General features: G+C 39.8%; 3 protein-coding genes across 3 annotated transcripts; 1 reads left to right on the top strand and 2 right to left on the bottom strand.

Moving 5' to 3' along the window:
* Positions 1-1504: 1504 nt before the first annotated feature.
* Positions 1505-13438, bottom strand: trmt11 (tRNA methyltransferase 11 homolog). The gene is made up of 13 exons (XM_050046489.1): positions 13103-13438; positions 12022-12087; positions 11793-11866; positions 11541-11622; positions 11322-11414; positions 11061-11195; positions 10815-10971; positions 10629-10709; positions 9742-9906; positions 9493-9565; positions 9001-9135; positions 4932-5052; positions 1505-1837 (listed from the first exon to the last, which is right to left on the bottom strand). Exons 1-13 carry the CDS (start codon positions 13283-13285, stop codon positions 1697-1699), a joined length of 1506 nt encoding a protein of 501 aa, XP_049902446.1. The 5' UTR covers positions 13286-13438; the 3' UTR covers positions 1505-1696.
* Positions 13439-13698: 260 nt separating this feature from the next.
* si:dkey-29b11.3 (actin-binding Rho-activating protein-like) lies at positions 13699-15815 on the top strand. Its single transcript, XM_050047635.1, has 2 exons — positions 13699-13850; positions 14265-15815. The coding sequence occupies exon 2, from the start codon at positions 14273-14275 to the stop codon at positions 14810-14812; it is 540 nt and encodes a 179-aa protein (XP_049903592.1). The 5' UTR covers positions 13699-13850; positions 14265-14272; the 3' UTR covers positions 14813-15815.
* Positions 15816-15941: 126 nt separating this feature from the next.
* Positions 15942-19679, bottom strand: hint3 (histidine triad nucleotide binding protein 3). Its single transcript, XM_050047636.1, has 5 exons — positions 19483-19679; positions 18823-18940; positions 18559-18628; positions 17387-17513; positions 15942-16935 (listed from the first exon to the last, which is right to left on the bottom strand). Exons 1-5 carry the CDS (start codon positions 19633-19635, stop codon positions 16888-16890), a joined length of 516 nt encoding a protein of 171 aa, XP_049903593.1. The 5' UTR covers positions 19636-19679; the 3' UTR covers positions 15942-16887.
* Positions 19680-23602: the final 3923 nt, after the last annotated feature.

The raw sequence follows: 23602 nt of genomic DNA, 5'->3' as shown, positions 1-23602 counted from the left end.
CAATGCTTTTTCCTCCCATGGAAGTGTACTACAAAACTTCCAAAGTGGTTTTTGGGTTTACATCCTTTTGCCATTTAAAGGGGATCTATGATGCTCATTTTCAGGTTGTACTTGTATTTGGAGTTCTATACTATAACATGCTTTGATGTTCAAAAAACACACTCCTCATACTGTCTGTGCTTGATCACCTGTATTCACCCTTTGTCCAGAATGCTTTGTTTTAGCCTGTGTCTCCTCAAGCTCCCTCCCAAAAAAGCCCAGTCTTCCCTGCATGGTCATTTCTGGGTCTTTCAGGTCTTCTGTATGCTCTTGGCATCTCTGGTCTCTGCACCAGTCACTTCAGCCAGGGGACTGACGGTAACTAAGAATATCAGCATTTCTACCGTGAAAAATCACCAATAAAAAGCTCCTTACCCTAAATCATCACAGCCAGACATGTTCCAGCAGGAATATAATCCAAGATCAAGGAGAAGTTAACAACATCGGCAACCAAAATTACAGGTTTCCCTGATGATAGCATGTTGCTACTCAGCTTGAGCGGTGTCTATTTTTTTATACCCTAATAACCTTCCTGACACTACACCAGGGTATACGGTGTATAGTCATTTGTGTAAAATAAATAAATAAATAAAATTAAATAAAACATAAAAGCTAAGCTGCTGGTGATAGAAGCCTTTGTAGCATGTATTTGATTGTCTAGCCTACAATGCTGTGTTCTTAATATCTGGGTTTAAATACCTATGGCCCATAGAATAATGAATAGATAGGAAATAAGTGTTCTTCTTGCTGGAGAACCTGATGACACTTGCTGTCACAGTGGATCCCGACTGAACGGAGATTTTGAATAAATCTTGTGTCTAATAACCTGCTTTTGTAGTTGAAAAAAGTCATCTCAAGAAAACTTAATATGTGGTAATACTTCCAAACAGGGGCAGAGGTATCTTTCTTTTATACTAGTCCTGTAACGTCATCTCCATCAGTCACATTCACCATCTTTCTAATCTCAGCTTCCCATTCCATCAGTGGAGACTGACCTCTGATGGTGCATGCTGTGTACTACATAGCTTTAATACAGCATCTCTGTGTCAGTTTAATAAAAAGAGGAGCTTATGTATATTTGGCAGAATTGAAAATCATACATTTGGGATTTCTAAAAACCCCAGTATAGAGTAATACTTTGATAATACCGAAGCCTTAGAGTTACATTTAGCAGTCTTGGCCAGGTAATATTAAAACACTTGAAGTAGTGTCATGAGCTGACACAGCTTGTCTCGAAAGTAGAAAAAAATGTTGGAAACATCGTACTGAGGGTTTTGCTCACAGGAATTACTTTTACATTCCTCATTTGAAACTTTGGCCACATTTAACATAAACATCTGACAACATAACATTATATATATGACAAAATATTTTTTTTTAAAAACTACTCAAGGCAGTCAACTGTCTATGTGTATTAAGTGTCTTGTAGCTTTAATAGTGAGCACTCAGCAAAGGAAACTTGTATTTCATCCATTTATTTGCAAAGCAATAAGTACAGGCATAAAAATAATCATAGTTAAAATAGTGAGAAAGATTTTAAAAATTAAAAAAAATAACAATTAGTGCTCAGTTTGTTCCCCTCTTTGAGTTCACAAACAACTACATTCTGATTCTTGTGTCCAGTCACTAACACTTCATTTTAAGACAGCTGATTTGTTCACTCTCCATTGACATCAGATTTGTTGTCCTCCTTGCCACATCGTTTGTTTAGTCCACTGAAATACTTCTCTCTGAAGGCGTTGTGTCCCTGGTAGGGGCTGAAGCGTGGGTCTGATAAATGAGCCAGGCTGTCTAATTCCTGTAAAGAGACAAATGTAGAGGTCATCGTACTGAAATGCCTGGAAGTGCTGCCTGTTTTCCCCTATTAGAAAAAACATAGTGACAACATTTAGCCACATTGTACACAGTGGAATACATGTGTTTATTTTTCATCCTCCACTGTTTTTAGTAGTAAAAACAAGCTTTTATCCAGCTTCCTGATACATCTTGATATTCAAATTTACAGTTGGTTAAGAATGTTACAAAAAAAATTAACAAAATAAAAATACAGCAGCTACTGGTTATTTTTCTCCCCAAAAGGAGCATGTTGAGACTATTGTGATCACACTATATTAATACAAAGGTAATTTGAATGTAAAAGCTGACACAGCTCTTCCCTGATCCAGTCAATGGAGCAACTCCCACTACATGTCAGTATAATATTGGCAACACAAGGTTGGCATACTTCTTTCCATGTTTGCATGCAGGAACAGGACTGAGCTCATGTATATTAACAATGTATATGAACTGTTATGAATCGCTTCAGTTAAACAGTTTGTCTTGGCTGTAAGTTAGCCGCTGGTTGACGGAGGGATGAAGGGATGAAGGGAGGAAGAGAGATGCTGGGAAGAGGAATAATGAGGTGAGATGAGTTGGAAGTGATGACTCCAGCGCTGGGCCTGTAATTTGTCAGCAACACCTTTCTTTTGCTTGCTGATGCTGCCAAGCAACCTGGAAACAGTTTCCATGACCACTGGGAGGAAAAACTCCGGGTAACAAGACTGACAACATAACCGTGACCCCCAAAAATGAATAAGGATAGAGGGACATAACTACAAACAATGGTGGAAATAAGCACTCTGTCTTTGCCAACCATACAGGTGGAGGGTTATACACTTTTAGTGTTAAATTGGGCAAACGAGTAATTTATGGCCAACAAACACATTTAGTTACACCCCATAAATAAGAAAATGTGAGATTTCAGAGATATTTTTTCTGCACTGGTTTAACAGGAAACATTTACAGCAATTAGGCTGGCCCCATTATTGTCAAAACGCAGAAACAGTGTGGACACGTGCACATGTATCATAGGCGTACAAACACATTTGAGGTGTTCACACACACGCAGAGCTGTGAACCCTGGTGAACGAGTGCAGATAGGTGCAGATTGAGGCCTATTTGGAAAGGAAAAACTCAACGACCTGAGATAGATACCAGTCAGATAAGATCAAACAGCTGTGTGTTTGTGTGTGCGTGTCATACAGGGCCCTTTATGGGAGCAATTTGGGGTTTTGAAGTGGAATGGATGTCAGATCCAAAGATGGATTGTTTTCCATACGATGTGTGATTAAACCATTTAGAGTTCCAGTATAAAAGAAATGAGCCAATCACAGCCAGATGGCGAGGATTTACCCCAGACAGACAAAGAGACACCATCACTTCCATTAGGATGACATGTAAAAAACATACACATATGCTACATACATGTACATGACACATACTTATGTGGTTACATATACAAACAATTCTATGAACTACAAATAAAAAAACATGAAAGGGCAGGGAGCCACACACATGCTCTCATTTTACATAAACTAAGTCATATATGTGTTGCTGTTCATGCTCAAACATATAAAAACTGTAAACAAATTCTGTACTGTGCAGACATGTTATAACCATGCAACTTCATAACATAACTTAAAATAATATAAAGGAGAAGTTGTGCTTCCAATCAAAGAATAATTAAAATGAGATTATACGGCCAACTTTGCAGGCATACACACATCAGAAGAAAAATGTATGTTTTAAATTCTGTGAAATAACTTGATTTTCCTGCACATTAACCAAACAATATGCTAGTATACATCTGTGATGCTGTGTGTACAGAGCAGTGGCCTGTAGGAATATATACAATTATGGAAACAGAAATGTAATACACAACTGCGCACTGTTCATTGCCGAAACACAAAATTACAAAAGAAAATAAATGTATCAGTTAAAGGAGCTGAATATGACATTCAGAGCATTAATGAAGCAGCAAAAACGAATTGCGATATAAAGGTATAGCAGAGTAATGGTGTCCAGGAGCAGAGAATGTAGTGTGTTGTAAATGGTGAGCAGCTACTGTAACATATCAAGGTGTGTTTCTTAGACGTATGTATGATGGCCACTTAACTAGATAATCTTGTAATATTATTTACATATATATATCTGTGGGATATAAAATGTGTACATGCTGGTATTTTCCCCTTATATAATTATGCAAAATATCTCTGGGATGATATTGGGGTATATATATATATATATATATATATATATATATATATACGAGTGGCAACTAACAATTCCTTTTGTTATTGATTATTCTCCAAATAAATTTCTAGATTACTCATTTTGTCTAATATATGTCAGAAAATAGTCCTTATAAATGGTATCCACACAATAGACCAAAACCAAGTCTGATCTAAGATACTCAGTTTACTAACATATGACAAGAAAAGCAACAAATTGGTACATGGGAGAAACCAGAGACAGAGAATGTTTGGCATTTGGGCTTGAAAAGTAAAACAATTAGTCTACTGTCACAATAGTGGGCATTGGATTTAATGTTTTATTTTTCAAGCACAAATGCCAAACATTTTGAATGGAAGACTATCAGTGCTCCTTGTTTCTCCAGATGGTTTAGGGAAACTAGTCTCAGGGATTACATTTCAGAGGCTTCGAAACAAAACAGTGAGTTGGCACTGGCAGGATGAATTTGAGAGTACTCGGGGCCTAATTTTTAGACACCTTAATTTGTTTGAATTTATCTAAAGGATAGCCCCTTGAGATGTAGCATCTCATTTCATTTAATTCTCCCATCTATTCGCTGCAGTCTCTACTGTGTGACACTGAGTTTTGCTATTCTTAGCCATTTTTCCTTTATTTTACCTTTTTTTTTAAACTTTGTTTTGTTTTTGTGTGTGGGTCATATGTTAGTGTAAGTTTATTTGTAGATGTTACTTTATGTAATGAAAATTAAATATAGTTTTTCAAAACATAATTAGCAATTACTTTTCTGTTGACTGACTTGCCAATTATCGACTAACTCTTTCGGTTCTCGTAGAAAAACATTCAAAAGCATACACACACACCTCAGGCTTCTTGATCTTCTCCATGGTGATCAGGCGTCGTGAGGTGTGGCTGGAGAGCATCTGCTCACAGTTACTGACGAGCCGGAGACATGGGTGAAGAGGTATCATCTCCTCACAGTACCTGAAAAGGGGACACACATACATGCTCACAGTTACCCCCGAAAAGTAAGGAGCACAGAGACAGAAAAAAACTGAGGTAGACACATTTCAATTTCACCTAAAGAACTAAACGAGAGGAATGCTTGAGGCCCTTGTGAAAACAATTCACTTCCTATTCTGTCTGGAGGACATAAAAGACTGCTGGGATACAGACAGAGGCTAATCCTGTCAAAATTACTACCCAACTTTTGCCAACTCTCTTTGCCACCCACTCTAATGTCTTTCCTTTCTCCTTCCATGCCTATTTCTTTTTCTCTCTAGCAATCAAATCACTAAACATTCAACCAGCGTGGTGTAACCATGGCGAGTTAAGCTAAGGTAGCACATTTTGTGTAAAGATGAAAGAGGAAAAAGTGACTGTGACCTGACAGGTCGACTGCTGGCTCTGTCATCAGCAGCCAGGCCAGGTTAGGGCCTATTAACAGCGGATGATGTATGTGTTTGCATATTTGTGTCAGTAGCACTTTCTCCTAACCACCATCACGGTAGCAACGGTCCCAACTCAAAGCAAGATTTGCACGACACTGTTTGTCTGCCTCGTTGCCATGGCCACATGCGAGCCTCTGCGGCAATGGGATGTTTGGTCACCAGGGTGACTAACGGTGATGCAGTCAGGTGATAATTCTCTCCTGCCAATCAGGAGTCATTAGCAAAGCAGCCAACCTGCTGAGGTAGTGTTAACATCTAAACAGGAGCAGGGGTTGTCTTTTATGTTCACAGCTTCTTTTTTGTACAAATAAAATGCTACTGTTTACAGGCTTCAACTGTTTTTATCTATTTTATAACAATTTATAATTCAGTTTTCAGTATACAGTATCAATAATATGGCCTTGTACATGGGGCGCCTGCTCTACCACTAAGCCACCAACGCCCCATGTTTGAACTGATTTGACATAAATAAATACATACAACTGTTTAACCAAGTATGTGTTAAAAGGTTGCCATACTTTAGAGCAGTGGTTCCCAACTGGTCCGGCCCTGGGGTCCAGATTTCTCCTTAGTCATTAGTCCAAGGTCCAAGTTTATTATATTCAGCTTCATACTTGCATTTGGCCATGTTGTCAAGCTTTTTTGCCGTCTCTGTTAAGGAGCTGTCCGTTATTCACTCACTTTACAACAAGACACGGCACTTCAAGATAAAAGTTTGTGCCAGAAATTCACCGAAAGTCACTTGCAGTCCATTCAGAACGGACCCAAGACCCACTCTTGGACTGTAACCCACCAGTTGGGAACAACTGCTTTAGAGGTATACTATGCAGCATTGTGGGGTCCTTTTTGTAAACACACTCAGCAAAGTGAACGTAAAAGCCAACTCCAGATTCACTCTCATTTGGCCTTTCGCCACGCTATGTATGTGTTTTTTTGGCACTGTGTCTCTTGGATACCTGCTGCTTACAGTTTAGCACCTGGTCACTACCTTTTTATAAAGCCCTGACCTCACCTGAGCGCTGTGCGGGTACACACCCATAAATGCCCTGTACACAGATAATAAGAAAATACAGGCAGACTCGGCAGAAAAATACACCACCACACACTGAGAATGGCTCATAAGTGATGATTGAGAGGATGAGAGAGGTTATTTCTGTATGAATCGGTACATTGTTTTTTAGGAAAATCCCGCGTAGTACATCGTTAAAGAATCTGTTGTTTTTTTCTTTTTTTTGTCTCAAGGATGCCTTTTGTCGAGCAAATTAAAAAACTTTTACCTTGAAAATGACACTGTAAAAATGTGAAAATTACAACAGTGGTGGAGGTGGGGAAATTGTCACAGGACACAGAGTTATATCACTATACAGAAAACAGTTTTTACAGAAAACATGCAATTTAAAATGCATCAAATACATTTTTAATCATATTATTTGTCCCATAATATTTAAAATCCAGCCAATTTATGCTCTCAGTTTCACAGCATGCAAAAAATGACGCTGAAGTGTTTAGAAGTGTCAGTCTGACTAAAGGAGAGATTTGCCAAAATGTGCAGAAATTTACACTTAAGTAAAAAAAATGACCTTAAAATGAAAACATGGCTCACTCGTACTCTATCAGTGACACTAGTATCACCTTACTCCTGACAATATAGCCACTTTATTTCTTCTCTTCACTTGTTTATGTTGTAATTAGGTCACTTTATGGGTGCGATGACTGATATTCCATCATCTGTCTTGATACTTTTTCCTCCCTCATTTATTTTTCAAGGGGAGAAAGGGAAGGAGAGTTTAAGGGGTCTGACCTGGTCTAGACGCTGTCTTTTGCTGACAGGACTTTGTGTCAACTGTCATCACACACACACACACACACACGCAGTCTCCCCATTCTCATGAAGCAGACAGACACACACAATCCCCACTGTTTCTATCACAGCCTTGGACGCGGATACACACATATGTGGGGGTGACAGAAACCCGATATCTCCCCTGTAGAGCCCCAGATTAGGCCCAGGAGACAGGCTACGTCTGGGCTTACACACACAGACACACATATACAAAAACACACGAGATTGTACACAAACACACACACATACACACAGGTCAGACTGTAGAGACAGATAGATCGCATATCTGACTTGCCTGACCTCGGACGTTTATTTTGGCACGGCGTTCTGACAGGCACAGAGTCAAGCACTGGTAGATGAGTAGCAAAGACAAATGTGTGAACATGATGACACACATGTATGCATGGGCTCATATGTAAGACCACACACATTCATGCATATGTATGAATGCGTACACGCAGACTAATGCAAAGGGGCATGAGGAGAGTCCAAATGTTTGCAAGGTGTTTGCACATGTGCTTGTTTTTCCACACACACTAAAAACGGATGCAGGATTATCTCATCTCCTTCCCAGTCTTATAATCAGTGACCAGAAGGAGTTCCAGCCCTGCGGGGGGTTTTCTTCCCCAAACGTCCGTTGCTGCTGCCGTCTGTTGTGGTTCATAAATGTACAGTCAAACACCTGCACTTGGAGTCAGCACTTCACTTTCTGCTCATGCACAGAACATTAAACAATGCGCAACTTTGTTTCAGAAGAGCCGCCTCCTACAGCCAACGTATAAAGGAGCTGTCAGTTGTGGTTTACTGTGATCCAGCTGTTTGGGCGGGAAAACCTCAACACACCTGTATACCACTCTGTATAAACACCGTCATTCACACAGGTGGTTACAGACACAGGACGATGTTTTATAGGAGCGGGAATTGAATAGTGGTACGGGGAAATGCTGGAAGGTAGAAACCCCAAGTGGAAAACTGTGGTGGAAAAGTCCTTTGTGTGCCAGTCGACTGAACTCAAAGAGCTACAAACACACCCGGGGTTTTAAAAGCATTTAGCAGCTCATTAACTAATTTGTCATTAGTAGACTGATTAATAAACAGACTTTCACTACTGTCTGTGTTACATTTACACTCCCCACAATTTATTTACAAAGCCAATTTAATTATATGCCACAATTACATTTTATAAAATTTAAGCAGATTTACATTATAATCCTTTTTTGCTTCATGTTGTTCAGCTATTTGGGGAATTATTTCGGCCAACCATAAATTGAAATGTTATAGGTTATGCTCACAAGAAGCCTGTATCATACAGTTTTGGTTTATGGTTTGTGCCTGCCCCCTACTGGTACAAATTATTATTTGGAGAAAAGCACCAGCAAGAGGTGTTCCCAATCTAAGCCTATGAGGCAAAGCACCTATCAAATCTAGTAACAAAATGTAAATCTCAATGCACCAAAGCCTGTTTTTCAACAACAACAATAAATCAGGTCACAGACCCAGTTTAACTGCTTAAGTACTGGATATTCCTGTAGAGTATTACGTTCCTTGAAATGGTGACTCTAGCAGCAGGCTCATCATTCTAGAAGATCTTTATATTATCAGCCAATGACACCATTTTAAAAAAGTCTGTATACTCACTCTGGCCTGTAGACAGGCAGCCAATAGACGAGCCTCCCGCCCAGGACCAGGTGGTGGGCAGAGAAGTTTAACAGATCTGTGAAGATGTCACTCAGGTGGTACGCCTGTGAGACAGGGACGTGAGACTCTACAAAGCTGGGCAGAAGAATCAGATAAACACAAACGGATTTAGACCAGAGAAACAAAACACAACATTTAACAAAACATTTTAAATGTTTTCTTAAGCGGTAACATTTTGATTGGCTGTCAGTGTTTCAATCAATCATCAGATTGCTCTGCAAGTGATCCCAACTTTATCGTTCACTGTACTTGTCATTATAGTTTTAGTGTGGACTGTGCCGTCTACTTGAGTTAGAACGACTTTTTAGTTTTTGTTATAGTTATTGTTCTGTGTGGACAGCCATTAATTATAGTTAGTAACCAATATTTCATGCCTCAGAATAAATTTAGTTCCATTTTGTCATTAAGTCACAGAGTATCAGGTGAACTCACATGCCGTCAGGGGGTTTGGTAATGTCTTTGTGGGAGCCTGTTCTCCTTGTGGACTCACGGATACCGTATGGAGCTGACATCAGGAGGATCACATGGGAATCACAATCAAGAAAAACAAAGTTGCATTACAAGAGGACTTCAAAGATGTAGCTGTAGCACATGCTTGCTGCAATACTGCTGCAGGGAAGACTTTTAAAAAGCTGTCATACTCATCAGGTGTTGACAGTGGTCTGTTCAGAATGAACTTACGATCAGTAATGATGGCATCAAACAGAGCAGCCTCCCTCCACACAGGCTTGGATGCGTCCGACACCATTACATCTACATACATCTTCTCTGCTCCGTACTGCCGCAGGTTGGCTCTGATGTTCTCATCGGGTCCTCGCCATTTCTGGTTTTTACGGCTCGACCGACCTGAAAGACAAAGGCACTTTTAGGAGATGTAGATAGCATCTGAAATTCAGAGCAGTGACAGGAGGGTCCTTTCACTGTTGGTTCTGAACACATAAATGATCTGAAGCAATATTTGCAAGCTTGAATGAAAATACAAGTTAATTATTAGGCTACCTTCAGACTGCAGAAAAAGTGTCTCACATTATTATTTTTTTTGCTCTTATGTGACTCAAAAGTTTTTTTTTCATAACAACAAAAATCACACAGAATCTGAACTTTCAATTCTGACGTCATACGTGATCATGAATTACTAACAGGTCGGATTTTTTGCTACGCGACCTCTGTCTGTCTTTATCGGAATTCATGCAACTTTTACGTCGCTCTGTCCCTAATTGACATTTGTCACAGTTCTCTGCAGGCAGCAGCAGCAGCAGTGACCCACTGTCCGACACCAGCACATTGTGAGGACAGAAACAGAGGGCTTGGCGGGGATGGAACACCTGCCGCAGCAAGCGAACATGCCGTCTGCAGTCATTTTGACTTAACAAGCGGACTTCACTACAAGCCAATTGGCTGTAGAAACAGGGGACACCACTTGAGTCGAGCCGAGACCACCCAGTTCACACCGCTGCAACTTTTTTCGGCAACATTCTATAACGGTTTCGTCTCATCGCAAATTTTGGTCTGAACTGGGCTTCAGAGACTATGATGTACCATGTAAGCTCTGAGTAGACAAAACCTACCTCTGCCATGAATAGTGTTGTAATCAATATCTGTTCCACAGACGTAGGCTTTAAAGTGAGAGCATGCTACCAACAGGCTCCCTAAAACAGATCAAGAGACAAGGAACTTAAGACAGTTATTGACACAGATTTCCACAGGTATGTAATAGATATACTGAGGGGGAGTCTGTGATAGAATTATCTCACCTGTGCCAACAAACGGGTCAAAGACGAGGTCATTCTCTTTGACCTTAGCGTGGTTGGCCATAATGAATGACAGCCCAGCATCCATACTAGTGTTACCTATGAAGTGTCTGTTCTTCACGCTGTGGGAGCGAATCAGTTCACGCTGTCCATCCGCTATCTGGTGCAGGAGTGTAACAAGATGAGAAGTGTTCAGTTTCAGATCACACCTTACTGTCAAATTCAAACAAACAGCCTGATGTATCTCACCCATCGGCCAAAATACATGTAGTTTGGATGCTCAGGGATGTCGTTGGGGTCTGTGCCGTAATCTTCCAACAGACAGAAGATGTGCTGAGGGCTCTTCAGACTCACTGTTCCTTCAAACGAAAGATACTCCATAGCCTGGTGGGAGAATGAAACATGACATTCTGCACATACATTCAGGCATTTAAAGATGCATACACACCACAGACATGATGTTTTAACATGCGATAATTCAGTTTTTTCCACACACATCTAAATACTCACATCAATCCTTTTGATCCTGTCTGCAAACTCCAGAGTCTTGTTGAAAGTGTAGACATTGATTCTGTAAGTTGAGTCTTTGTGCATGAATGGTAACTGCGGAGGAAGAGCATAAACAGAAATTAAACACATTAGCTTAGACTCTGAATGTTGTTATATGAGAGTTTTCCTAAAATTGCAGAGAGTGGTCTGTCCACTGCAATTAGCTGTAAAATTACAAACCATGTTCTCTGATGGGTAGTTTAAGAGGGATGTTCTGAGCTCACTGTGTGTTTGTCCATGCCCCCACAGCTCAAAAGCAGACCTGCAAGGATAATGGAACATGAACTGCAGCTTCATTACAGCCACTATAGCACAGGGAAGGTAACAAGGCACAGAGAAAGATGGACAGCAACATGTGCAGCACGTTAAGGTCATTCCAACACTACAGGTGCAGTGCTGCCACTTACCTTCCCACACATCTAAAACACTTACTTTGCACAAACAGATCTGGCCATGATGCCGCGCACATCCTCCTCAGATAAACCATCCAGACACCAGAAAGGAGACTAGAGAGAAGAGGCAAGATGATGAGAGTGGCTGTGGGGAAATGGAGTCTACAGGACAGAAACCTTTTCATCATCAGTCATTGTAGCCAATCCGTTTACTAGAAGCTGCTGAGAAAAGGGAAAATAATAAAAATATGTACATGTGGTTTCCAAACCTTTTCTTTAAAGTTTCCACCAGGACTGAAAGGTTTTCCTCTGAGAGCCAGCAAAGCCGTTATCTCCTGCAAGAATGAGCACATTAATTACAAATACTGATATATGCATTGCAATCTTTTGGAAAACATTACACATACAGGCAGATTACACGGACATTGTAGCAATTTAGTACTACACTGTCATAAAGTTGGGGACTTAAGAGAGACAAATTAAAGGAAAATGTGTCATATTTGTTACAGCAGAGGCTAAAATATCCTGAATTTTATTAACTGGTATGGGTCAATTTTTCCATTTTAATCCAAAGTGATAACCACTCTATGTGAATGCATGAATGGGTCAGACCAGTTCAGCACTGGATTTGAAATGAACTGTAATAAACTGGAACCTCTGTGTTTTGATTACCAGCTGTGAAACAGCATGACCTCATCCATTTAAAATGCCTAATTATTCCTTTGGAGCCAATCTGCTTAAAGTAACACAAAAGTACAGTAATAAGTAACGTATTACTCTACACAGAGAATAACACTGTAAAGTAACTCTTTACTTTCAAATGAAGGTCACTAGAAATGTGTAATACAATACATTCTGAGAGGAACTTGCCCAACACTTGTACATGGTTCTGCTTATTTATTTACACGTGAAAACTACTGCACTTCCGGTCTATCTAAACATAATGTTTATATATAATGTATGCCCCATTGTCCAGGTGTGCTCACTCTGTTCCTGTGGTCAGATTTAAAGATAGGGAACGTGAACATGATCAGAGAGCAGAAAGAGATCATGTAAGTGTGAACTACCATCTTATCAGCATGTGTTGATGGAGTTCACAGAGGGAGGTCCAGGTAGTGAAATTACGTTTAAATAGACTTTTATCATGTGATAAAACATCATGATAGTGTCAGGTGAAAACAAAACTTAATGTTAAACCTGATCACACCGCTTAAATTAGCAAGTAAGGTAAGCTAACACCGAGGGAGGAGGGACTATTTCCTGCCATATCCTGATCTTTTCACTAACAGTTAAACCTTAATTTTCACAATAAAAGACAGACAGAAATTATGACAAATTTAAGAAGGTTACCGGTAATCTGAAGTCCAGATTATCTTGGGCAAGATGTAACAGATACTGAAGGCATGATCGATTGGTGGAGGCCGCCATGTTTGCTGCCGATTCAAAATACGTCCGACTCGAAACCAGGCTGTGACACAAAGTACCGCTCAGGGACCAATTTACCATAAATGGAAAAGAATGAGGCCTTTTCATCTCTTTCGGTTTAGAATAATAAAACACAGCGTGGAATTTAATTTTGCAATGTGTTTCGTTTTTATTAGCGCATTTTTATACATATCTAAACAATAAATAATCTACAGGCGTATAACCAGTTTTCACGAGCTGCTGTTATTTTGTCGACCTTGTCTAAATGTAAGTATACCGTTTGTATGTTTTACCAAGACACTAACATGTCACCTCTGGGCAACTTTATGTCATCAATAACTCGCATTTCTGTGCTCACGTCCCAGGATAAACTTGTGTCACCTCTCCAGGCTGTAATCTGCTTTACTTCAGAGGCACCTTGTTATCCCCGCCCACTCTGATCACTGATTGGCTGTTCAGATCTTCTCTAACAGGCCATTGGCTGAAACAGATGTCCACCAGAGCGGTTTTGTCTTGGGACAGAGAGGGAGGCATCCGCAGTCTGCTACTGTCAGCAGTGGTGCAGTACTGTGTTGTTCTGCATAGTTACAGTTTAACTACATTATTTTGTTGCACTTTGGCTACCATGACAGTTTATAGCAGGCGGAGTGAGGATCGAGTCAGTGAGTGACATGTAAGTTGGATCATGTTTGATAATTGTTTACTCTAACTCTCTGACATGTATAGGCATAGGATACTTTGCAAAGCAGGGTATTCACTTATTCTGGTTTTGATGATGAACTGATATTGATTTCATAAAACAATATTTTCACCTTTCTTTAGTTTTTATAAATTGCGGATTTGTTTGCTCAGATTGTGAGCTCAAACTGTCATCAGCTACCACAGCTGAATCACACAAACAGCCATACACATAACAAGACAACAATAATTAGGTGCAACATGATACTTAGATTGAAATCCAGGGATTATTTGGATTATTTAAGCAGTTATTTTAATAATAAAGCAATAAAAACAACAAAGGCCTGTTATCTACTGAGTGCAACATTTCCTGTATATCAATTAAAGCTATGTTATCTTCTCCTCTAAGAGCCAGTGATGGGGACAAACAGCCAGAGCCCAACCATCATGAAAACTGAAGATGACAACCCAGACCCTGCTCAGTTCAGCGATGACACTGCAGCCTGCATTGTCTCTGTGAAAGGCTTAAAGGAGAACTGGCAGAAATGGTCCGATGAGCGCCGAGAGTACCAGAAGCACAACCCCTTCAGTCACGACAGCAGGCCCACTGTGGTGGTCCCTCAGAAGGGGCAGGATGACTACGGGAGGCCCCTGCAGGGGTCTATGACAGAGCAGCGGGGGAAGGATGCTCACACACACATCAGCAGAGAGGTCGAGGAGCTGTGTGAGGTGATAAGGAACATTGGAGAGCCTAGAGGCAAAGATGGGGATGGAAGCGGCAGCGATGGGAAAGTGGTCACTGTGGAATTTGGGAAACTGTTTGAGCATTATGTGACGATCTCTAACAAGCTGGTGGGGATTCTGCTGCGAGCAAGGAAGCAGAGGCTGGTTGACTTTGAGGGGGAGATGCTGTGGCAGGGGAAGGATGACCATGTAGTTATCATGCTGTTGCAGTGATCTGAAACTTGGATTAGTGTTTATGCCTTGATTCATGTTACATGCAGTATAGAGTTACTTCGTGGCAGCATTCATCGTGGTATTCAGACAGCAGGGGGATTGCACTGGTTTAATCACATAATGGCACTCTTATTAAGAAAAAATAGCTCTTTTTCTTGCTCACACAAGTAAAAACTTCAGTGGCTGATAATTCATACCACATCCCAGAGGAGTGTGCATGTGGCATAATAATGCATTTGTTCCTTGTGTTAAAAACACTGTCCATAGTAGATACATGCAGGTAGTAAAAGTAATGTAAAAACGTTAAAGAAATGGAATGACAGTTACAAATTTGGGTCTTACTGTAAGCAGTAACAGAGCTCATCAGCATGTTGATACGTTATTTTTCAAAGCAAGCAATAGCACTCAAAAAAGGTACCTAAAATGAAGGTGCATCAGTCAAATAATAAAATGTCAGGGGGAGTAAATTAATGAGATAAATGAAGAGAAACATTGGTTGTATGCTACCTCATGTGTTTCCTGTGGTGGGTGATTTAGTACTTCAAAAATAGTCAATTTTAGTCGTATAATCCCGTTCACTATATTTCCCTCACTAGTTTTTTTAAGTGGAGTGAGCAGCTGAAATGAAGTCAGAGTGGTTAATGAGTCTGAACCAAAGCCAAAGAGAACATGAGGCAGCCTGTGACAGACAATATGGTGCTATAGGATGAACTTGATCCGACTTGGCTTGGGTGCTTCAGAGCATGTATTTATTACATGTGTGCTTTGTAATTTAGCTAACCTTGTTACAGTTTGAAACTACATGTATGTATACCTGCACCACACTTAAATGAAAGAGAACTACACTGTAAACTATGCACTGACTGATACATGCCAAAGTATCTGCTGCTATTAAAAGTAATGTCCAAGCATACTAGTCGACCTTCTTTAGCATAAGGCACTAGTAGATTGATTAATTAGCAATTACTGCTTATGGTATTATAAAAAGAAAAAACTAACAGGATCCTGTCTGTTCTTGTGTTTCTGAGGGTGCTTTGTGAACTGTAAGTGCTGTCTGGTGTAGTTAAACTAATGAGCGGGAGAGAGAGTGGTAAACTGATATCTGGGACTCACTGCATTAGGAACACACTGAGAAGCAGCAATGTATTATTTATTCTAAATTAAATTAATTCTTAAAGTGAATACACTTCAGTACAGTACACAGTATGATTTTCTGTCTTTACATTCCTTTGCATACAGCAGAATCATATAGCATAAATATCCACTTCATGCAGCTATCAGTTATTTCATAATGCATACTTTAACACAATCCTGAGACACTGCATCAAATAAAAGATGAGCATGTACAAATACCCCACTATATTTCAGTGCTTGTTGAGCTCATTACAAAGAGGTCAGAGAATAATTTAGCTGCTTCCACTCTTTAGGAGCTGTGAAAATAATTAATAAAGATGTTACTCTGTGCTTTGACCCACGTCAGCTAGGCCACAAAATGTCCATCAGTAAAGAGATAACTCAACATAGCAGCAGAACTCATGGTACACACAGCTGTCCAATATGTTATGTCAATATATGAGTTACATTGATTCGTTTTTCTTACAGAGTTTAAATAGATTTCAGTTATACATGCATAAAATCGGATTTGCAAAGCACTAAGGCAGACGTGCACGTTAGGAAATCAGCTTGTAAATTATATGGGTTAATACCTTCCACCTTTGCTAATCAACAGATGAAAGCAGGTGAATCACCGCGTATACTTCTTGGTCCATACGGTAAATACATTTTTGTCACAGCAGATTGATGGAGATTTAATAAACTTCTTCCGTGAAAACATTAAAAGAAACATTTGTGTAGCATGTTTCAAATAGCAAAAAAAAAGATTTGGCTCCATTCAAGCCTTCATTTGGCATCCAGACTGAAAAGTGGTCAACAGTTTAACACTGTGCCATCAGCTCTGACCCAACAGACAGCAACTTAATATAAGTGTGAGTCATCCGTGATGACATCTGCAAGAAGGTGGATGTCACAGTCACATCAAAGTCAAGTAGTGTAAGTCTTGGATCCAAAGCCAGTGATCAGTTGGTCTCTCCTTTAGAGCTGAGAAGCTCAATCAGCTGGTCTGCCTGCAAAACGTGGACAGGAGGAAAATTCAAAACTTCAGCTTGACCATTTGCATAAACTTAAAAGTTTTCAGTGGCACCACAGGGTGGATGTCACTTGGTGAATTACTTAACTAAATATGGTACTTGTGTGTTAACTAACTAAACTAAAGACTCTAAAATTCAAGAACAGTAAAAACGAATGAGGCTGATCATTCATTAAATACTGAATTACTAGGTCAACAATCCTTGCACATTACAACCATGAGGCCTGCAACACTGACACTGTGAGGGGAAAAAGGGTTTTTGTATATGGTAACTAACATGACAGTTGACCTGTTTTGCTTACATGCAGGCAGCTGACAGTGCAAAAACTTGAGCTTGAGAAGCAATATTATCTTTACTAACCCTCAAATGATATACAATAGCATGCTTAATACTGTAGCACAGAACAAATAATGAAGAGGAGGCTTACTGTGATGAACCAATAGGAGTTGAGTCTATAGAAGAGGCGGGACATGAAGCCCATTTGGCTGGCAGGTGCCAGGACATGAAGGTGTAGGTGTGTGACAGAGCAGAATGGGGGCCAGTGGAACCCGAACCTGCAGGCAAGGGAAAGGGCTTTAGTGCACACAAGCTCACTGGTTTAAGGTAGGACACGTTTACTCAGGTTGGGTGCCACTTGCTAAATTGCTGCATCAACACAGGAACAGATATATTAAAGCTAAATTATCAGTAGGTAACAATTACACAGCTTAACAGTTTCCATTAGATTAAGACCTACTGTTCTCTGGGTAAATACACACAACACTGCAATAGATACTGTGATGATGTGTACTGAATAGCATCATGTTTATCAGTACGTGGCCTCACTTGATTGTTTGCTTGGTCCTCTGTCTAAATACGCATAATGTCCATTATCAGATTGAAGGGACAGTTCACCTAAAACTGTGCATCAGTCACTATTTGTTAACAGAAAAACCGAACTGGGCCTTGACCTGGGGTTTATGTCATCAAGAGACAAAAGTCTGAGGATGCTCCCTTTGTAGCAGTCACATCATAGCACTTACACTCCTGAGCCTCTCCTAAGTAGTGTGAAGAGCTGTGAATAGTGTTGCACGGTATACCGGTACTAAAATAGTACCACGGTACTAGAGTATTCCAAACAGTACTATACTGCATTTGGAAAATACCGGTACTTTGAAATTGATTCAATTCATTAATTTAGTTAATTTATTTTACTCATTTATGCACGCAAACGCCTTTCTTGTTCCTATTGGAGCACAGATTGCACAAGTGGTGTGTATGATAACACCTGTATCAACATTTGCAGCTGGCGCATGTGAAAAAAGACAAGAGAAAGTCTGCCTCGCAAAGGGAGACAACACGAGACAACACAAACTTGGTGGAACATTTGAGTTACCAAACCGTGACGTCCGTACTGAGGTACTTACCGAACCATGATTTTTTTGGTACCGTTACACCCCCACTATTTATTGTTCTAAAGGTTTGTATCCAAAAGGACTTTTCCTTAGGAAAAGTACCGAAGAGTATCGAAAAGTATCGAAATTCATATTGGTATTGGTACCGAAACAAAGATTTTGGTATCGTGACATGACTAGCAGTGAACCACTAAATGTAGCTCACCTGACATCACTGAGGTCTGTTACGTTGTTCTTCTGAAGAATCTCCTTCCCTGTGTCGACCATCCGCATTACTGGGTGTGACAACAAGAACAAACACACAATTTTTGCCATATTAAATAAGGCAACTGTATTTTATTCAGTTGCCTAATACCAGCAATGAGCAGTCAGTGAAAGTGAAGTAGGCAGCAGTTAATATGCAGTAGTCTTTTGAAAGTGTAACCATTTCCACAAGCCTCAGTAATAAGGTGTGTGGTTAAAACCTTACCTAGAGGCACATGCTCTTTGCTGAGTGATTTACAGTTCCCTACATGTTTGTTTGGGACGACCAGGTAATGGTGAGGAGCTGCGGGTTTGATGTCTCTGAAACATGAGATCTCCTCATCCTGCAGCGGAGAAAAATGAGCAAGACAGCAAATACAAATTAATACATCACCTTCCAGGACCTGAGGGTAGAAGAGTTTCGCCTATAGTATTTACCTAAGTGCAACCTAGTTAAATCAACATTTTAGTCACCTAACTGCAGGCTCTCCTCAGCTCTGTATCATTTCTCTACTACAAACTGGAACAGCCTGTGAGTATGTGTTTCAGGGAGACCCGTAAAGTGAATTTATTTAGAGTCCTATGTGTGAAAAGGTTTGGAAAATATGTTTTTTTTTGCCTGCACAAAACATGAGGCACACCCTGCAACGCAACACAACACAACACAACACATCATCATAAAACTACAAACCTTAATAAGAGCAAATTCTACTGAATATAAATTACTAAACAGTTAACATACATAGTCTAAAAGAAAATTAAACATTAAATGTAGCTACATATTTATAAATCCTTTATTACGGAGCTAATTACAGCTTACAAAAGCAACAGGCTAAAGCTAACTAGCTCGACGCCCAATATTATTTAATTACTGCAATATCCTCACACAGTGAAGGAGCTCCGTGCCCATTTCATTGTTTATAATCTTGCAGAAAATACATTTCTTCTCGTATCCTTCGGCTGGCCCGTTGCTAGTTTTGGGAACATCAGCCGGGGCAGGGTTTGTCGCCTCAGGTTGTGTCGCCTCGGCAGCTGCCATTGTTGTTGTTGTACATTGATATGTCAAAATTAAGACCCGCGTAGTCGATCCCAGAGTTCATCGAGCTCTCAAGGGGAAACGGAAAGATTGTCGAGTTTAGATTGTCAGTGTGAAGGAAGGAAACTGCCACCAGGAAGCGATGTGATTCAATATATGATATTTGGTAACTATTCTATCTCCCCTTTCTTTTAATAGATTTAGTTGATAAAAGTGATTTATGAATCAGCAGGTGCCCTAATTATTTTGTACAGTAAGTGCTTATAATTTGTCTTTAGCAATAATTTAATTCAGAATTGGGTCACATTTTAGCCTAGTGGTGGTTGCTGATTTTGTGGGTATATGACTGTTGCCTTACAGCAAATAAGGACCCACATTTGAACTTTACCTAACTCCAATAGAGACTTTTGGACTTCTTAAGCAAACATAGCCGCTCCTGTAACTGTCTGGTCATTCTAAAAAGGGGAAACTGAGGATTCATTTTTAAGACTACGTCTACCTTAAAAGCAGACACATGAAGAACAGTGGCCACAAAGATTCTAAGGTCTGAAGCATACAGCATTAACAATGGAAATAGAAAATAAGCTAAATAAAGTAAGCTAATAAGTCTTTTTTTTTTTTTGGTCTGATGAAAAAAATCAATTAATCGACTCAATTAACAGCCTTTTTACACTGGCTCCCAGTATATTTAAGAATTGATTTTAAGATTGTAGTGATTACTTTTGAGGTTTGAGGTACACACAATGAGGGACTTTTGAGGCCCTCGGGCAAGAGGGTTTTTTTCTGTTCCAGAGCCCCGGCTGAAACCTAAAGTAGACAGAGCGTTTGCTGTCAGGACCCCGAGGCTCTGGAACAATCTACCCAAGGAAATCTGGTTGGCGGAGTCAGTGATCTCTTTTAAATCCCTTCTTAAAACATACTTTTATTGGAGAGCCTTTTCTGATTTACTTGAGTTTTAAGTTCACTTAAACTGTCTTTTACTTCCTCCATTTTTATTTACCAAAGTGTTTTCATCAGCTCTTTTAAAAGCTGTCATGTATTTTTAAAGCACTTTGTAAAAAGCGCTTTACAAATAAAGATTATTACTATTATTATATTATCATTAGAAATGTATTGTTTAATATAATGTTATTTCTTTACATTGTAATGCTTTTGGCCTTTCTGAGAACTTACAGGGCCTGTGGGTGGCATGTTCTTCCTGTGTCCATGAACAGGGTATGATACAGTCCCTACATGCATTTGCAAAGCCCCCTCCTACCTGCTAGAGCACCCACGCCACTGTCTTTCACTGTGGTTTTGCTGTTTTTTTTCCATGTTGACCTACTTTGCAGGTTAACCTCTACTCTCAAAAGATCCATTGCGTAAAAACATTTCGCTCCTACTGGAAATTAAAAGAGACGTGTCTTAATCCTTTCTAATTTGTTTTAAGTGGGACTATTCAGCTGTCAAACATATATTTAATTTGCTTTATTCGCTTTACATATTTGAATGTGGTCTTTTTGTGGCCTACATATGCCCACAAAAATTAACATCTTATCAGAATTTATATCAGCAGAACAAGATCTAAAAAGCATGATCAGGGTTTCTACCTTTGACTGACCCCTCTCACCTTAAACTGAGGCTCTTGCTTGAAGCTCTGGGATGCGGTCAGTGTTAGGGAATATCTAGTTACGTGTAATTCGATTACAAAATAAATATAAGTGGATCAGTCACAGTGACTAAGAAAAAATATGTAGTTAAATTACAGGTACTGATCAAAATGTTGGTAATGACAAAGTATTATATAAGTATTAAATTGTATGTGTAGAATATAACCTTCAGGCGGCATGGTGGTGTGGTGGTTGGCACTGTCGCCTCACAGCAAGAGCGTTCCTGGTTCGATCCCAGGTGTGGGAGCCCTTCTGTGCGGAGTTTGCATGTTCTCCCTGTGTCAGCGTGGGTTTTCTCCGGGTACTCCGGCTTCCTCCCACAGTCCAAAGACATGCAGGTTAATTGGTGACTCCAAATTGACAGTAAGGTGTGAATGTGAGTGTGAATGGTTATCTGTCTCTATGTGTTAACCCTGTCATAGTCTGGCAACCTGTTCAGGGTGTACCCTGCCTGTCGCCCAATGTCAGCTGGGATAGGCTCCAGCCCCCTGTGACTCTCAAGAGGATAAGCAGTTACAAAAATGGATGGATGGATGTAACATTCATTCTGTTGCTTTGCATTTAGATCTAACTATATATATATATATTGTTGGAGTAGGGGCTCATCCTACTCTCCAATGTGCTATGTGTGAGCTCAGTCCTGCGTGTTCTTTAATGAAGCAATAGGAGAAGATATTCGGTCTCAGTTAATGTAGTTTATTAAGCAGTAAAGGAATAAAATTACAGAGCTCTGGGCCTCAACTTCACGTCCCTGACGAACAACAAAGGTGTGTCAGTTCACGAAGTCTGACCTCCTGTCCTTTCCCTGACCCAGTATATTTGAGCGTAACAGAGTGTCATTGTGCACGCAAGGCGTTGTCCTCTTCTCATTGGCAGTTCCACTTCCTCCTTCACCACACCACGCCCCTGCCTCGTGTTAATCTGACTCCTTCCCGCTGGCGGTGGGGGCGTGGTTCCTGTTTTGAAAGACAAGAGAACAACACAACTCCCTACACGTGCTGTACCTTACTATCTGTACATCACTTTCTATTCTTTTTACCATATATGAAACTAATTATCTAAGCATTGCGGTATGTGCTCCTCAGACTTCATGTCTCTTCCTCTTCTGTACTTCTCCACTTCTGCAAAGCAAACACATTCAGATCAGCTGAAATCATCTCAGTATTCTCATTGTTCACACATCTAAAACTTATATAGTGAAACACAACTTATAGTAAAACACATAAAATCATTCTATTCCCAACAATATATATATATATATATATATATATATAAAGTTAGATCTATACATTTTTAATAGGGTAACTGCTAATCTGTAACCTATTACATTTCAAAAGTAACCTTCCCAAAACTGGTTACGGTGGCCCTGAGAGCTCAAGGCACTGTAAGCTGACAAAACACAAGCATAGTTAATAAAATATCTTCAGTAATTTGACAGCATTTCAAAATAAAACACTGCAAATAGATAACCACAACCAAATACAAAAACCCACTGTGAGTAGCACATATGTCAGCGTAAACTATTTCCAGGGGACACTTAAAAGCGAGGCACACAGCAGGTACAAGCTATGGCGCCATGGTTTGTGTCACTGTGATCGAATGATTCAGACTGATTGCAGAATATTTGCAGATATCTGCATATTAACCTTGTGCTGACATTATGCTTAGCATTAGCCTGCCAATTCAAATAGTGTGATGAAATACACACTTTTAGTTTCCCCTGAAAAGTTTCCATTGTGGTGTGTGTAACTTTGTCTTTTTGCGTGTGTTTTCTTAATTTGCTGTGTCTTAACTGGCAGCCTCTTCAGAGTGTACTCTGCCTCTCACTCAGTGCATGCTGTTATGGATGAATTAACTTTTTGTTTTTAATTGCTTTGTCTCAATATCTTTACTCAGGTTGTTAAGTGCTGAGGACTGAGTGCAGGTCATTATACAGGGTAATTTCCATGTATGGTTTCCCATAAGCTTGCAAATGCAAACATCACTGCCTTTGATGAATGGAGAGGCCATTTTCCGTTGCCTGAAGTTCCTAAAGGTACAGTGAACTATTGTCTGGGAGTCTGCAAGTTCACAGTATTGTCATATCTTCTACTTACATCTACTTCTGCTCTATTGTTTTCTCTTTTTGTGGTACTATTTAAGAGGAAAGTGTATTTGTGGTTGTTCTATTTATGCTAATATTTACATGTGTCTTTGTTATTTCTGTACCCTAAACCTCAGATACAGCAGCATCAGTTAGTGATTATAGTCACATAAATATGACAATTTGAATATAGTCTGTTTGTAGGATGAAAAAACAGCTTCCTCAGTGGAAAAGGTGA

Source organism: Epinephelus moara, chromosome 6, assembly GCF_006386435.1.
Source record: "Epinephelus moara isolate mb chromosome 6, YSFRI_EMoa_1.0, whole genome shotgun sequence".
Taxonomy (NCBI): Eukaryota; Metazoa; Chordata; class Actinopteri; order Perciformes; family Serranidae; genus Epinephelus; species Epinephelus moara.
Note: the sequence above shows the minus strand (reverse complement) of the source record. Positions and strands in the feature narration are given on the sequence as shown.